Source organism: Rattus norvegicus, chromosome 13, assembly GCF_036323735.1.
Source record: "Rattus norvegicus strain BN/NHsdMcwi chromosome 13, GRCr8, whole genome shotgun sequence".
Classification (NCBI taxonomy): domain Eukaryota; kingdom Metazoa; phylum Chordata; class Mammalia; order Rodentia; family Muridae; genus Rattus; species Rattus norvegicus.
The window spans coordinates 57,937,895-57,956,503 of NC_086031.1; the positions used below are offsets into that span (position 1 = coordinate 57,937,895).

The following is an 18,609-nucleotide window of genomic DNA, read 5'->3' on the forward strand; positions in this document are numbered from 1 at the left end:
CTTAAAATATATTAAAAATAATGCAGAATAGTTATTTTTTCCTTCCCTAGAAAAATGAAAAATGTATTCAGAAATCCACATATCACCAATAATTAATAAGCTGTGCCTTAATGTACATGTTAGCATATAGCAGTGTGATGTTAACATTTAATGAAAAAAGTCAAAATACCTTCAGAATTCCATTAATGATTCCTGGGGTACTATGTCAATATTTGCATGTAGTATAATGTTTAAGAATAAATTATAGGAATTCAGATCTTAAAATTTTAAATAATACTATTCCGAAATTCTGAACTAACCCTCTTTCCCATCAGCAATTGTGTTTAGGTTAATTATTGCAGAACTCTGGGTACCAGTTCCTCATCTATAAAATAGCTATTATTACTCTATCATAAAGAAATATCATTTACAACCAACTCAGGTACTTATCACTCAACCTAATTTGGGATAAACAATTTGGAATAATTGTAAAGACCTCTAACCTCAGTTAAGCTCCAATATTAGGAATCACTGATATTAAAAAGGTCACTTCTACTTCAAAGTTCTAAGATTAAATTTCTCCTCATAGTTCTCTTTCTTCCTTCTTTCTTACTCTTCTATCATTTCTAGGGGGTGTAAGACACAAACTAGGACAGTCATAGAATACACCTAAACCACGTAAGCAGCACATGAAGACAAGTAATTGAATAACTATTAGAGGAAATATGATTTTTATTCATCTGAAATAATATATCATGGTCTGTGAAAATGGATGGAGTCTGTATCCCTAAAATATATACCATAAACTCTAAAACTATATAGTTACTGTCTCTAGAATATCAGAGGGGAAATGTTAGTTATGGCCATAAAAACAAGTATAAAAATACCTGCCCCAGTGCTCTCTTAAGAGAAAAAAAAAAAAAAAAAGCCCAAGTGCCCAGTCACGTAGGTAAGTATACCAGAGAACGATTTCAGTCTCTAATGCTTAAAAAACCTGTTTGATGGCATTTTACTAAACCACTTCTTAAAGTATCAAACTTTATTAGAAGCAATGAACTCAAGCTCATCACTATACTTAAACACACATCTGCAAGACATACAAGTATATACACAAGCAAATGTTCCAAGGCTGTCTCTACCTAAGGTTTTAGTCAAAATGTAATCAATTCTATAGAACTACTTACCAATCATCAAGAAAATCTATATATGTTTGTTATACCTACTTTATCATTTTTAATTCTGTGATACACATAATTTTACATGAGAAAACTTTAATGTTGATAACAAGATAGTGATTTAAAATTAACTTTACTACTTTCAAGAACAATAAAAACTGTACAGAGCAAAGACGTGGGCAGTATCACAATATTAAGTAATCCAAGGCACCTGACTTAGGTAAGCTGTAGAAAACAGGGGAGGAAAACTAAGTAACAGACAATAGATAATGAATGAGTTTTAACTAAACTAGAAAATCAGAAAAATTAGACAAAAGCTTGAAGAGCAGGACTGCACTGAAAGAGTTAATTTACACCAACTTACACGTATAGGCTTTTATTACTTCTGTTCTACAAAAGCTTGTAAGAAACATAAAAGCCACCATCAATACAGAAAATACTTAAAAAGCCTGTGTATAAGTTCAAATAAAGATTTAAAAAAAACATAACCTCCATTTCATCTTAATACTTGTATTTGTTCTGAATAAATATAATGTATCACATAGAAGGAAGATTTCTAAGCTTTTCCCTACCTTGGGTTCTTAGTCAAAATGAACGCAAACAATCACGTGGGACTCAGCCAAGCAGTGACGTTAAATTCTGCTCTGTCAGAGACAGCATCTGTCAAGCCCACATTTAAACTGCTGCCTGCCTGTGCAGCACAGAAGAACCGTGCATTTCACATTACAGACCAAAACCCCAGGAAAACTGCTCAAAAAATCCTTCCTGCAGCTGCCAGGCAACCACGACGGAGAGAGGCAAAACCTTTTTTTCCTCCCAATACAACTGAAACACTAAACCCAGCTCTGCTGCTTTACATTGCAGCTCAGCGCTATTACTAGAAATATGGATACTGAGGAGAGAATACAGCACTGCATTGTCCAGCCGGGAATACAGCAGATGTAAAGACTTCAATGCATCAACTGTCGGAAAGAGTCAACTGTGCACCAAATACAACAGACAACTACAGCTCTTTTGTTTAATGAAAGAGAAAATGAAAGAAAGGAAAAATCTCTGAAGACTGGATACAGACATATGAACAAGCAGGGTAACTTGAAGACACCCTGACAGATGGACACTTTGGATACTGTGAAAAGCAATCACAGGAGGCAGACTGTTGGGGGATGTGCGCATGTTCGATAGCATCGTTTCTGCTGAAGTGATGGTGTGCCAAAAGTATTTTCAGTAGACATAATCTCCTCCATCTAAGTGGTCTGACCAAGAAAGAAAGGTATGTTGCTGTCTTGTGTACGATGCTCATTAAATGTGTTTTAATTTCATAACCCTACAGGCACTAATACACTTGATAAACAAGTTCATACAGTTCACTGCCCTTGAAACTATGATAGGTTTCTAAATACATGATTTTAAATTTGCCTTTTCTACTAAACAAGCTGACATTGCTTTATTCAATTAAATATGTAGCTGGGAGTAATTCAGCAGCACTGTAACATTAAGAGGAAAATCAAATAGTAACTAGATTTACTGAAAAGGTTCTCTGAGAAATTAAACGAAAAAGGAAAAAAAAAAAGAGCTCTCTAGACCTTTAAAAAAAAGCAATTCTTAAGCAAATTAGGTCAAATTGATTCCTTATCTAATAAATTAAAGCACATTCTTCATAATGGTTATCTAGAGACAGTGGAGTAAAATTATATTAAGTACCATAAAATATGATCTTAATATCTTGAGATCTTTTTGGAAAGATCCCTTCAAAACAAAATCTTAACAGTTCATAGTAATATCTTCTAATATCTATCTCTTCAGATAGAGACAGCAAACAGAATTCAGGAGGACATCGGCAGATTTTAAGTGTTACTGGGCTACAAGAAGATACTACAAGTTACAACATTAGCCATCAGATTAAAACGTTAGTGAGTTTATGCCAAGCATAACACCACCACAGTAGTCAATCACATCTTATTACAGTATCAATGAATACAACATTAAACAAAGAGATTATCAATAGTTGCTCTAGATACATTTGTGAAACAGGGAGCCTTTAAATAACAGACAGAGTGATTCTAAATAATCAAATGTAAGACTATTTATGGAAGTAATTAGAAAAGTGAAATTAAAAATCTAGCATAAAATAGTTGAATATGAAATACCCATTAATAATGGTCAAAATAAGGTCAAATAATATCAATAGTTGGTTTCTAGCCTTTATTTACATGTAATAATGACCTGCCTACTGCCTCTCCATGTGTCTGTAGGACAGAAATAAACTATTCTGGGGACAATCAATTTTAGAGGAATAACTCAGGGCTGAAGAACTCAAAGATATTCCTAAAATTTTATAAACCTTTTATGTATTTTGATTCTTCCTCTCACTTTCATAAAACTTACTATGCTATTAACAATCACAAAAAGCAAAAAACTGTAAATCTATAAAAGCACTGTGTCATAAAATTAAGATTAAATGACTGTATTAGACCTTGTTGTGTATCAAATCAATTCCCAATCATAACTAAGTATCATTATTCTGATAAAGATTAAAATCAGAAACTAAATTAAATCAAACATGGTTTTAAAAATCCAGTCTCTCTTGGTATCTAGATTAGAAATTAAGAAGCTTTAAAAACTAAACATTTCAAAGCAAAAGTATACAAGTTTTTCTTATCAAACCTTCATTTAAATCTGGGACTGCTTTAAAAAACAACTAATATATTTATATCAACTTTTAAAAATCAAAGGACAGAAACTCTACAGGAGGAAACATTTATTAGTAACACCCTTACAAATTTCAATCTATAAGATATAAAAACACACTTAAATTATAAATAAAACAGAAAAGATCTATTTTTTAAAAAAGAAAATCTATTAAAAGATAGGGCAAAATTTTAACTCATTAGTTTTGTCTTTATTTTCAAGAACTAATATTCAACAGGCATTAACCTGTGAATAATTTTATCATCTAACAAAAGGAGAAATAGTTACAGCAATTTTACTTTCTTTTTAAACACACACACACACACACACACAGAGATAGAGACAGACAGGCAGACAGACAGATAGATAGATAGACAGACAGACAGAGACACAAAGAGAGACAGATTTCTATCCTGGAAACTTTAAAAAGAAGAATTTAAATCTGAGTATGAGAGTTTCATTTATCAATGGGAATTTATCAAATAGGTCTATTTGTACAGGGATTCCAAGCCCTCCTACATTAATGCTTACAAACACATGATTCTCGTAAAACTTAAATTAATATGTACCACCATCTTATAAAATCGTAATAGAGCCACTTATGAATATACACTAAATTATAATTAAATTGTTGAATATTAGTTCTTGAAAATAAGCACAAAACTAAGTTAATTTTGCCATGTCTTTAAAGTCGATTTTTTAAAAATAGATCTCTTTTGTTTTAATTATAATAATTTAAGTGTGGTTTTTATCTTATAGATTAAAATTTGTAATATTTCTGTAATATTAAAACACTTCGGAGTATCACTTCAGGGATACTTCTTTTCTTGTAAACAATGTATCGTACTTCAATACTTCATTCCTTTAAGCCCTTCTATCCATTCATTAAATATCTGACCTTGAATTTAATTCATTTTGAACTGTTTTCCTTTAACAAAGTTTGCACTTTTAAAGTATCTGAATGACTTGACTTCAGCCATGTTCTTTCTAAGTACTGTTATATCAACACAAAATTGATGTTTGTATTTGTAATACTTGATACAGATCAAATGAACTTTCCAAAGTAACTTCTTTTGAAAATTTACATACATAACCCTGTAAAACCCACTAGCCTCATTATGAGGTGAGGGTATGTCATTAGTATCTACCACGTAATGTAATTTTCATATGCACTCTTTAAAATAGTTTTCTGCTTTAAATAGAATGCCATCTAGTTATAAGTGCAGACAAGAAAAATCATTTCTAAATCAGGTCGTGAAGCTCTGTAATTTCGAACTCATGTCATATAGAAACCATGTTGCAAAGAATGTAATAGCTTTGATCTTTATATCATACTGTAAGATTTAAATTCATGTAAATAAAACTAAGAGCAAACTAGATTGTTTAAAAACTACTACTTGTGTGTGTGTGTGTGTGTGAGAGAGAGAGAGAGAGAGAGAGAGAGAGGAGAGAGAGAGGAGAGAGAGAGAGAGAGAGAGAGAGAGAGAGAGAGAGAGAGATATTAAATACTTTTTTAGGTTTGAGATATAGCCTAATCACTAAAAGCACCATTCATTTTCAGAAACAAGATCAAAGCTTAGTGCCTGTTACACATTAGAAATCTGTTCAAATTCCCACCTACTTGCTCCTCCTAGTGGTTGTTACTAGAATAGTACTTCATTCATAGTCACCTAAGACTTTCAAGCAGTAACTGAAAGGTGTGTAAATTTTATGCTACAATCACTCAATTTTTTGAGAACTTACTTGTAAATTCTATTACTTTTCAAATGCATTCGTGTCGATGTTAAGCCAAACTGCTATCATAAGTAGATCATTATCGTAAGATAAATAAGCACAAGCATTTACACATAAAATTTGAAATAAGTTGACTTCCTTTTTTAAAGAAATTATTTCACTGAATAATAGAAAAATCACTTCTTGATCAAAAGAATTTAATAATAACATTCTCAAAATCAATGACTATATAAATGACTTCTACTTTGGCTTTTTTTTTTTTTAAGAACTGAAAAAAAAATCAAAACTAGATGCGTGTCTCTATTTCTCAGAATACCATCTATTGGAATTCAAATGACTTCTATGACCCTCCCAACCCCAACTTCTTCATCTAGAAACACCTATGAATAGGAAAAGGGGGGAGGGATTGCAAATACAAATAAGGTTTATTCTATGGTGAAAAGCCCCTTGCAAAACAGCCAGTTTTGACAAAGAGGCATTACTAATTTCTTTTGAGCCACTTAAAACTTCGGAAAAATCTAGGACTGTCAGTGTTATGCTACTATAAGGACTTAAATTTTTAAACAATTTCTGTTGTTGAAGATTATGCAAAAAAGTATAATTCAAGAATATTTTAAAATGTTTTTTTTGTGGAAAGTAGAATTTAAAGCAGATCACAATAGTAGGAGCTATTGCCTATATTTTTCAAGAAGTCCAGAAAAACTGCAAAATGCATACCCTTCGCCAATAAAACTGATATCCTGAATACATCCTATTTAACGTGGATGGTTAAAATTAGTAAAGTAGTGTAAAATGTTAATCATTTATTGCTGTCTAAAAATCTCACACTAAAATCACTGGACCCTAAAAATTAATTTTGACAGGTGTATCTTCTCACTGACTTTTCAAAACAGGGGGTCCACTGGAAACATGCCTAGCAGTGTACTGTAACTAACCGAACTCTGCCACAATTAAACTCACACCGTCTGTCCCAAAACCAATACATGTCCATTTTCCAAAAAAGGCCACTGACTGTGTACCATACTGCCATGGTCTGTCGAATCAATTTTAATTAATGTCAGTAAGTGCTCCATCTGTTCTGAAGGCCCTCTACAGAGCCTTTGTCAGAAATCTAAAAGCATTCTTCCTGTCTACATGACACAACATTAAAACACTGTAGGTCAAAGGAGCAGACGAGCAGAGCTACCAAGATCACCAAGTGAGTAAAATAAAATTAATCTGTCACTTACCTTCCGAGTGTTCATTGCACTACTTTTAAAGACATAATCTTGTCAGTGACTTTATACTGCCTGATCCTCTTTTTCCTCAGCTTAAAAGGGTTCTTTTACTAGCTGCCTTTTTAAGGCAATTTGCAACATTTTGCATTTTGTAAACCATTATGCTTCATATCTTTATAGAATGACGTCGAGGGACATGTAACTGAACCAGAAAATGATGAGTCAAGAACAGTATTGATTCAGGAAGCAACAACAGTGTTTTTGGCCACATACATCTGCTACTATTACTGGATATTTACAACATGCTTCAGTGGAGGAGAAGACACTGCTGCTTTGCAAAAATGAGCTGGAATGCTAAAAGGTCTCTGTTCCGGACTCACCTTATGGGTGTACTTTCTCTAGTGTTTCTTTTTGCTATGTTTTTGTTTTTCAATCATCATGACTGGTTACCAGGTAGACCAGGATTCAAAGAAAATCCTGTGACATACACTTTCCGAGGATTTCGTTCTACAAAAACTGAGACGAATCAAAGCTCCCTTCGGAACATCTGGAAAGAAGTAGTTCCTCAGACTTTGCGGCCTCAGACAGCAACTAACTCCAACAACACAGAGCTATCACCACAAGGAGTTACAGGACTAGAGAACACTCTCAGCGCCAACGGAAGCATTTATAATGAAAAGGGTACTGGACATCCAAACTCTTACCATTTCAAATATATCATCAATGAGCCTGAAAAATGCCAAGAGAAAAGTCCATTTTTAATCCTACTAATAGCTGCAGAGCCTGGACAAATAGAAGCAAGAAGAGCTATACGGCAAACTTGGGGCAACGAAACTTTAGCACCTGGCATCCAAATCACAAGGATTTTCTTGTTGGGCATAAGTATTAAGCTAAATGGCTATCTTCAACATGCAATCCAAGAAGAAAGCATACAGTATCATGATATAATTCAGCAGGAATACTTAGATACATACTATAATCTGACCATTAAAACACTAATGGGTATGAACTGGGTTGCAACATACTGTCCACATACTCCATATGTTATGAAAACGGACAGTGATATGTTTGTCAACACAGAATACTTAATACACAAGTTACTAAAGCCAGACCTGCCTCCTAGACATAACTATTTTACTGGGTATCTAATGAGAGGCTATGCACCTAACAGAAACAAAGACAGCAAGTGGTACATGCCACCAGACCTGTACCCAAGTGAGCGTTACCCTGTCTTCTGCTCAGGAACTGGTTATGTTTTTTCTGGGGATCTGGCAGAAAAGATATTTAAGGTTTCTTTAGGTATCCGTCGTTTGCACTTGGAAGATGTATATGTAGGGATCTGTCTTGCCAAGTTGAGAGTTGATCCAGTGCCCCCTCCCAATGAGTTCGTGTTCAATCACTGGCGAGTTTCTTATTCAAGCTGTAAATACAGCCACCTAATTACCTCTCATCAGTTCCAGCCTAGTGAACTGATAAAATACTGGAATCATTTACAACAAAATAAGCACAACGCCTGTGTCAACGCAGCAAAGGAAAAGGCAGGCAGGTATCGGCACCGCAAACTACACTAGAAGACTATTTTTGTTCAAATGTGGAATCTGTAAATATTGCTTAAAGCATGTATAGTTAAAAACTTGATTACATACATAGGACAAGTTTTAGTTCAACTCATCACATAAAGGAATTCAAAGCTATTTTTTTAATTTCTGAATAAGCTAATTCATACAATTACAAATTATGACAAAAAGGTATACCAACAGAGTCTATTTAAATAACTGTATGAGGAGATTCTCTCTATCAACATGCAATAAGAAGCATGCATACATAAATGGTTCAAGTCTTACACTAGGGACCAATACAATGTATCTGCATAGATTTTCTATATAAATCTTAAGTTCAGAAATGAAGACAGTAAAAGATTCCTAGACTTACTTTTGATTTCACCATATAACTAAATGTAAATAAGACAGTACTATTGATTTTAAGGGAACTTTGTAATTGTGCAAAGAATAAATTTTCTGACCTGACGCTAGAGTTCTAAAACTTTATACTACACGCAATAAGATTTAGTTACATTATTCCATAAACTCATTTATAGCATTCAGGTGTTTGAACAATGCAATTCTCATTCAAAATAATTTATAATTATTTTAATTTCTTTTATTAATACTCATCGACACTGGGAAAATTATTTTGACATGATGTGATAAATGTGAAAAATTAATGTGTCTCAGGCTCAAGTTTTTATAAAATGATTTATTAAAGGTATCAAAATAGATAAATTGTTTCCTCATTGGTATTAAGAGTCAAGCCCGTATTTCAATGACTTTAGAATAAATATTACACTCTGGGGTGTTCTATTATCTTCAGCTATACCTGACTTCAAGTATGTCTGTCAACACAGTCATGTTCCTATGTCTGTCAACACAGTCATGTTCCTCCTGCTGAAATGCAAGTAGCAATGAAACAGCACAGCGATGGTGTGCTGCCCTTACAAAGGAGGAAAACAGGGTGCCAGGCAGTCATTTCGTTCCATGTATTTCTAAGATGTATATCTGCCAACCAGCAACATATGGGAAACATGTATTTTCTGAGCGCAGGTGTACATAAGAAAACATTTTAATCATTTTATAGCACTTATTTCTTTCTCATAGTGCCAAGTTTACAAATCTTTGGTTTTTAATTTGGTAGATGACAAATATTTGCATCACCAATTAAATACCATTTAGGGAGTGGTGGGGAGAAAGCTACAGATGTTTGATAACTGTTTGCCTTTAGAGTGGACAATATACTTAGTGCACATTTACCAAGGTACTATTAGTATTTTAAAAGTAAACAACAAAGCCCTAAACAGAATGCTACACAAATGTTCTCATATTTTGTTTGGCCCTACCATGAATTTTAACATCAATAAACATAAGCCCACTAACTTTAAAATGCTGTATCCTATGTAAATTTATAAATTTTAATTAAGTCAGAATATCTCCTATCAGAATTCTAATAATCATTTTTAATCACTGAATCTAGTATGAAAGGATTACCTTTCATACGTGAAGCACAAAAAGCTTTATTTGTTAGTAATACACTGAGTTCTACTTCTATTAAATGTATACCCTGTCTTTAAATAAGAAGCCTAATAAATATTCTATTCCATACCAAATGATTATGAACAATCAGCTATGAAACATCCACCAGCTCTTGGCTAATAATTATTTTTCACTTAATTTATTCTATGTAATTGTAGTGATCAGTATTACTTCACAAAAAGATATACAGAGGACAGTGCTAAACTACTAGTGATCAAAGACAAGGACCCTGTCAGTGTATCAAGTCTCTCTGATTTACACCACAGAAGTTTAAAATGAAAATGGGAAGTATGTATGTTTGTGAGTATTCCTGCACAGGGGTGTAAATATAAGAAGAAAAAACCCTAAGTGATATTTAAAACCTATAATTGTATAGGATTACTGCGTTTAAAACACTGGCTTACAAAACACAGAATTCTCAAAAAAGTGCTTAATGTCAGATATCAATTTAAAACCATTTCCATTGATTTGAAAAATTATCATAATTTGATGATTCTCTGAGTCCCCAGGGGGCATTAAACCAGCAAGTTCTTCCAGACAAAAGTCTGTACACTTCTGCCTTTGGGGTAGCACATACTAACATAAGGCAGTGAGAATGAGAGTTCAAGGCAAATTTAGGTTAAACAATAAAATCGCGACTATGAAAACTATAACTTACTTTAAATAAAAATTCTATTATTTTATTAATTTACTTTTACATTTAATTTTCAACAATATAAATGCCACTTTTACAAGCTGCTATATAAATGTCTCACTAGTTAATTATATCCTGTTTACCTCCATACTATGAAATTTTTATATGTAAGTAATGTTTGAAAATGACTATGACTATATTGACATGATAAAAGGAAAGACTACAGAATCAGCTGTGTAACACTATATTCAAAGTGTTAATAGACATTTCAGAAGGAAAATGCAAATGTCAGTATTTACATTAGTTTGGAATAAAATCAGAGGTAATGAAATTCTTCAATGACTTAAATAATTTGTATTTTCCTTAATGTCTTTCATGCATATAAGTGTAAGTACATACACCTAATTGGAACTTTTTAAATACCTTATTCCCGAAAAGTCTATAATATTAATAACAACAACAACAGTAGCAACACTACACACTATTTACTGACTGTGGTAGCAGTGTACCTGGTACTGTTAAAAGTGCTGTACACTTATTACTTCATACAATACTTGTAACACTAAAAGATAAAAGACTCATGCAAGAGATTAATTACATTAAATCACAAGGCTAGTAGTAAAAGGCTTCCATCTCCAAGATCATGCTCTTATCCACTATTATGCTGTTCTGCTATGTATTTCATTTATGACAGAAGTTAAAAGATCTACAAAACCAAGCAAAACTGGCTTATCCCACTGTTTGTCATTCTCTGCTTAGTCTCTTTGGCCAGGCCCACAGATTTCACAGCCATTTTTCTCTCATTTATGGCATCAGGTGTTATGTGTAAATAAGAAAAGGGAAAGGAAAGAACATTTGGTCCCCCAGTTGTTTTTTTCTTCCCCTTTGCAAATATTGGTGAGTGGCAACTTGGAAAACCCTGTGCACTGCTGTTTTAGGCCCTGGGTTACATCTGTTAACAGTAGGCGAGTGACAATTAGAAATTTCACAACTGATAATTGTAGCAGACAAATATGGAAGTGCATATATTTACCGACTGAACCAGTTCTCGGGGTCAAAACCAACTCACCTGATTAAGACTAGCAGGGAGTGGTGGCACACACCTTTAAGCCCAGGCAGAAGCAGGTGTTCCATCCAGCCTGGACTGCATAGCAAGTTCAAGGACAGCCAGGGCAGCATTATAGAGAGATTATGTCTCAAGAACAAACAAACTGAAGACACTACCGTGCTTTTTTTCTAGGTACCCATATAATGGAAAAGAGAAGTGACTCACACAAGTTGTCCTCTGACCACACAAATGTGCATCGTGGAACTTATATACACACACACACACACACACACACACACACACACACACACACACACAAGTGAATGAAAAGTGAATGAAATACAAACAAAGTTTAAAGGAAAAAAATAGATCCCAGATGATATGAAGTTCAGTATTAATTACTCAAGCACCTACTCTCTTAGAATTTTTAATGACTACTTTATTAATTCATGACATTGTAGTCAGAGAATCCAAAATGAAGAGGAATGTAAGAGTTATTTATAACTAAGCAAAACTAATTTTTATCAAAATTAAAAGGCAAGCGGGGTATGGTGAAGTCTGCCTATATATACTATACTTTTGCTACTTGATTAAGATGACGTACAGGTTAACTACTTGAGCCCAGCAGTTCCAGATTTGCCAAAGGAAAATAGTGCTATTTCAAAAAGAAGACAAAATAAATAAATAAAAGGCAAACTTTAGAAATAAGTGAAACATGGCCTTATTAAACTCCCCTATCAATTAATCAGGATACGAAAATATATTTTCAATGGTATACAGGTCATATTCTACAACCACACAGAAGACTCATGATCTAAATGAAAGCTGGCTATTTTTTTATTCATGTTTTTGCCTATTTCAAGTCAGTGAGTATCATTTAGGCTTATACTGTATCTTTTCTTAAAGGTTTACTTCTTAGACTTTATGAGTATTTTGTCTGCATGCACATATATGTGCGCCATGTGCATGCCTGATGCCACAGATCCCCTAGAACTGGAGGTAGAGAGTTGTGAGCTTCCGTGTGGTGCTGGTGTTGAACCTACGTCCTCCAGAGGAGCGGCCAGAGCTCTTCACGGAGTCAGTGTGCTTGCAAGAAGGAAGCACAGGAGACACGGACTTAGGGGCACAAGCCCTCCTTTTTAGCATCAGAGGAACTCGTTTGTCTATGATACAGAGAATTTAAGTGAATATTTCGATTTCAGGATTATATCAGAAACAGCAAATATTATATCTAACATTTCAAAAGAAACTTCTGTCTACCGAAATACTGAAAGACAATAGAGCCTCAATGGTGTAAAACATTTTAAATTACTTTTAATTAAGACATTTGGGAGACAAAGGTGGGCAGGCAGATCTCTAGGTGTTCAAGGCCAGACTGGTCTACACAGGATGCTCCACGATAGCTAGAGCTATGGAACAGACAGACTCTGTCTCAAAAAACAATTTTTTAATTAAATTATTTATTCTATGTGTGCTTATATGTGTTTAGACACATGCCACAGCAAGTAAAGGAGAGCTTGTAGGAGCTGGGGTTTTTCCTACAACCATGTAATTTCCAAAACAGAACTCAGGCCATCAGGCTTATCGTCATCCCAGTGAAAACTTCCAATGCTCAGGTTAAAGTTTCTACATACCACTGCCTTAAAAAGCAACAACTTATCTTTGCAGAAATGGTAAATTATTCCTGATCTGGAGTAGAAAATATATCAGTAGGCTAGAAATCAAGGGAAGAAGAAATGAAGTAAAGTCAAAATAGTTTAGGTCTCAACTTCAAGAGGTGCCCTATTGACCTAAGATGAGATATCTGGGTAACTACTTAATGACTAATGTGTAAGTTTATCTCATTACAGTAAGAGATATACTATAAATGTATTATAACATTGTGTTTAATAGACAATAAAAATAAAATTTATTTTAAAATAAAATGGGTTTCAGCAACAAATTAATAAAACTCAGAAACATGTACAACTCTGAGATCAAAATGACTGTCAATAAGAATTCTGTCCATACAATACAAAGAAATCAACAATGGATTCAAAAAAATAACAAAGAAAAAGAAGAATGAAACAGTTAATACTTTGGTTAAAACTATAACTAAGCCAAAAATTAAAAATATAAAATATGTACACAAATATGTATGTGTGTATATATACATTTATGTATGTGTGTATGTATTCAGTTCCTGCAAACAAATCCTTAAGACTATTACAGTTTATGTATTTTCAGCCACTATATTCTTTAATTGTATCAATATCTCCAAGTTTCTGGTTTGCTTACTTCTTGATGGTAGCCAAAATTAGCTGATGAAAGACACAGTACTAGAGACTTTACAGTAATAAAACCATTTCTAATATCTGTGGGGTTTCACAAAATCTAAGACCATGCCCACAGCTGCTCTACCACATGAACAAATTGGAGTAAAAAAGAATTCAAGAACAGTTTGTCTGTTAAAGACCAGAAGTTGAAATAGGCAGAGGGGCTCGTGACTTTAACCCCAACATCAGGAGGCAGAAGAGGCAGAACTATGAAATCAAAGCTGGCCTGAGTTGATAGCAAGGTATTAGATGGGAAAATAAATAAGTAGATAAATAAATAAAAATAAAATGCAAAACTAAACATTGTCTAGCATTTTTATCTTTAGCCGAACCTCAAAATAACTAAGTTTTATTACTCTTTGCAATTTAACAGAGCTAAGATGTTGAAATAAGGATATCTTTTTGAGGCAGAACCAACAGAACTCTAATGATACAACGTAAAATGTGTGAGGTTAGAAATTAATGAGCAGCTCTTACTGTCTTGCTCTTGCTCTCTTGTCTTCCCCTCTTCCTTCTCTATCCCTTCTCTCCCCATTCCCTCCCTCCTATTTCTCCACCTGTTCATGGTTGGCTTCTACTCCTCTACCCTCTATACTCTTCTCTCTCTCTCTCTCTCTCTCTCTCTCTCTCTCTCTCTCTCTCTCTCTCTCTCTGCCTCTACTCCCTTTCCAACTTCCCTTCCCATGCCCTAAATAAACTGTATGCTATAAAAAAAAAAAAGAAAGAAAGAAAGAAATTAATGAGCAAAGAGGAATGATCTAGCATTTACTCCACTTTTTCTTAAAGTTTGGTCTTTCAAGTTTTTGTTTAAAACTTTTCATTATCAGAGATCTGTTCATCCCTATACAACATTAAAAAAAACTAAAGTGTGCACAGATATGAACAGACAGACAGACAGACAGACAGACACACAGACACACACACACACACACACACACACACACACACACAAACACGCAGCTATCAGTGCAAACAGCAATTACTACACACTGAAAAGGGGACCAGTAAATTTACTTTCTACAAAAATAAAATTCTTGAAGTTCAAAGTAAAATCTTAAAGTTAATTGAGTGTCTATAACTATATGAACACTTAGTAATATATTTAAGCCCCTTTTCTAGTCTCTTATTCTCAAAGTTGTCATGCAGCTCAGGCTGCCTCGTGTGTGCTAGGGTTAAGGTGTGTGCCACTAAAACCATGAGTGCTTTCTCAACACTCTCGATACATAGCTACTGACCACATGGAAAGACCAGAAATTACCCTTACTAATAACTTCTGTTGTTATGGTCACATGCCAACAACTTTGATCACTAATTAAAACCATCCATTTTTCTTCATCTGACCCATCTAGTACACACATCTCTAAAAGAAAGTCAGCAATGATAACACTTCTGAAAGAGCAGCTAAAACAATATGTGGCTTAGGAAATTACTTTTTCTACAGACTTCATAACTTTCTTGATGAAAAAACTTAAGTTACAGAGACAAAATTCAATGTAAAGTTCATACTATGCAAAAAGATAACTTGCATATTTCCGTGGACAAGAACTAATATAACGTATACAAGAGACCAATACAAACAGTATGGTGACCGGGGTTTTAGAACAGAAATCCCAGGTAAAGCAACCACAAGCTACACCTACTTCTCTGTTCTGGTAAACTTAATGAGTACTGGGAATACCAACAGAGAAAGAAATCCACCTCAAATTTGGGTCTCAGAGTTCTGATATAGCTGTATATACCGGAATAAAGGAAGACTTAGGGGGCTGGGGATTTAGCTCAGTGGTAGAGCGCTTACCTAGGAAGCGCAAGGCCCTGGGTTCGGTCCCCAGCTCCGAAAAAAAGAACAACAAAAAAAAAAAAAAAAAAAAAAAGGAAGACTTAGGGAAGCTTAAGAGATATACATATAATGATAAGGGTTATATCAACTCCTACCACACAAGAAGCTATTAATCTATTAATAGTCACTGTCACTCCCAACCAGACAAATCCGGTTCCTAGAAGACATTCTGTTCCAGGGTGTATACAGTCTTCCCATCACAGATCCTGCTCTCATCCTGAAAACAGTCTGTTTCACGTTTCCACCTTGTTCTTCAAAGTCGTTGAAGGTTTATGAACAATTCATCCTTGCACCTGAGATATCACTTGCGTAGAAACAGACACTTCTCGAATCATTAATGTGCCTACTTGCCAGTAAACAGGTGACACAAAATAAAGGAGACAAATGAAAAGGGATACAGAAACACCAGGCTTTCATCTTGTTTTAGTTAGCACGCTGGAGTAAGGAAGGAGTGAAGGCTTCTGGTGCCTGTCACAGAATGCATTTCTTGTACAGGAAAAACATATTAGTGTACTTAACTGAAGTATGAGGCAACCTCTACCACACTTATATCAGCATTATTTTTATGTATGTGGGAAAAAAAGAAGAAGAGAGGTAGGAGGAAGAGAAGTCACATTACATTACTAAGAATAGTTCATTAAATGAAATTTGTGAAATACCACCAGATGAGAGTAAAATGTGAACAAAACTTTGTCTAATTCAATTGTTCTTAGGAATAATCTTTCAAACACTACCATTATTTTATGGTAAAGCTTCACATCTTTCAAATAAACATTTCGAGTTTAAATATTTTTTTATCCTTTTTTGGGGGGCTTTTTGATGATTTTTTTTTAAATTTTTTATTACTTATTTTATTTACATTTCAAATGTTATCCCCCTTCCTGGTTTCCCCTCTGAAAAACCCCTAACCAGATCCGTCTCTCCCTGCACTTCTATAAGGGTGTTCCCCCACCTACCCACCCAATCCGCACTCACAGCCCTAGCATTCTCCTATGCTGGGGCATGGAGCCTTCACAGGACCAAGGTTTAAATATTTTTAATGCTGCTATCATGAAGCTGTGTAGTAGGTGTACTCTGTGATACTTTTAGTAATATTCAATTTATAATTTATATATGGCTTTTATATTCATTCTGAGTACATTGTGAGTCTTTTATACCATGATATAAAAACAAATTGCAGTGCTTTGTACCACTGAAATTGAGTTAAAGAAGGCAGTACTTAAGCTAACCCATTCACTTATCAAGCTGGTATGTATGAAGGATCAAAACATGGAATCCAGAAAAAGATTCCTGCCTCTCTCTGTCCTTAGAAATTAACACAATTTAATGTGACTAACACAAAGATTAAAGCAAAAATGTTCTACAACTTCTATCCTCTCTTCTGGTTAAGTCACACCTTTGGGTATCTACATTATAAATTTTAGTTACCTAAGGAACAGTTCTTAAACAGATGAAGCAGAATATGAAAACATATTAGTGCTTGAACTAAATTATCTATGCATCTAAGGGAGAAATACATTCTATCTGGAGAGACATCAGAGAGAAGGAAAAGGAACAATGGTAAATGCTGAGGAAGCCATTCAAATGGTTAATTAAAGGAAATGACACCACAAAGTACTGGTTACTTAAAAAACTGAGTAATTTTATGTATCATAGGTATCTCCAAATTTGACATAATTATTTGAAGATCATCTTTTGCAGTGTAATGCAGCTAAAGAAAAGGTATTGCTCGTTTAGCTTTCTGGGGATGCTCTGTCTCTGCGGTGCTAAGGTTTGAACCCAGAGCCTCGGATGCTAAGCAATCACTGTATGAACTACTCCACCCTCACGTTATAGAGCTATGAGTCTCCTTTTAGCTTCAGAAGAGATGAATAGGGCCTCATTGTGTGGCTCAACTGGCCTCAAACTCATGGTCCTTCCTCAGGTTCCTATGTGTTGAGGTTACAAGCAGGAACCAGTACACTCAGTCTAAAGTTAAGTTCTTCAAGTTTCTTCTGTTAATGCCACAGTAATTCTTATATTGTATCACAGTTTATGATACATTATAATGTATTCACAGATTTATTATCAGAATGATGGGTCTCTCTGTCACTCTATCTAACCCCCAAGGACACTACATAATATTTTGTATAGCTTTATAGGACACATTGTTGAAATCATAAGATCACATCAAAAGTTGAATTAGGGAGGTTTTGTTTAATAACAATAACAGAAGATAAAAATTAGTGAGTTCTAAGATCAAAGACTGGCTTAACTTTAGTTCTAAAACTTAATTAAATATATCCAAAAATTAACTCCAGAATACTCGCAACAAAAATGACCATAATAACAGAAACATAAGCGAAAGAACAGAACCATCTATCTAAAAGTATCAAATTTGGAAAAGTGATTACAGGATCAATGATTTCCAGAATTTACTATTTGTAGATGACAACAAAAGATAAGATTAATTTATCATAATCTGTAAGAAGTTAAAATGGCCTTCTTCAAGCTATGTTTTTATTTCATCTTACATACTACTGGAGAAATCTAAATGCAAAGACCAAGTTATCTCAGGACCACTATAATATCAGCTCAACTATAAAAATATCCAGTTCTATAAAAATCCTTTTCCAACTAAAGCAAAAAGATCTTAAATAGTTTCCATTTACAAATATTTCAAATAAATTTCTTCGATCTGTCCACAAAAAAAAAAAAACCCCAAGCAGTATTCCAAACTTCCAAGAATTTAGCTTCTAATTGTAAGATCTGTCCAGAACAGAAGCACTAAGAATTTTAAACCAGATAGTTAAAATAAACATGAGAGCAGTCACTCACAGAGGAACATGAGAAGCAGGAAAGACAAGAAGAACAACACTAAAAGAAACATCCACCAAGAAAAAGACCTGGAAAAGAA

The 18,609-nt window shown here is 34.1% G+C and overlaps 2 protein-coding genes across 4 annotated transcripts in view; one reads left to right on the top strand and one right to left on the bottom strand.

Moving 5' to 3' along the window:
• Cdc73 (cell division cycle 73) overlaps nt 1–18,609 on the bottom strand; it is a 102,108-nt gene that overhangs the window by 39,971 nt on the left and 43,528 nt on the right.
• On the top strand, nt 1,830–10,841 carry B3galt2 (Beta-1,3-galactosyltransferase 2). The gene is made up of 2 exons (NM_001109492.1): nt 1,830–2,424; nt 6,974–10,841. Exon 2 carries the CDS (start codon nt 7,096–7,098, stop codon nt 8,362–8,364), a length of 1,269 nt encoding a protein of 422 aa, NP_001102962.1. The 5' UTR covers nt 1,830–2,424; nt 6,974–7,095; the 3' UTR covers nt 8,365–10,841.

What these genes read in the sequence shown, in the direction of transcription:
- B3galt2 (NM_001109492.1), top strand. Translation starts at nt 7,096, where the DNA reads ATGCTTCAGTGGAGGAGAAGACACTGCTGCTTTGCAAAAATGAGCTGG.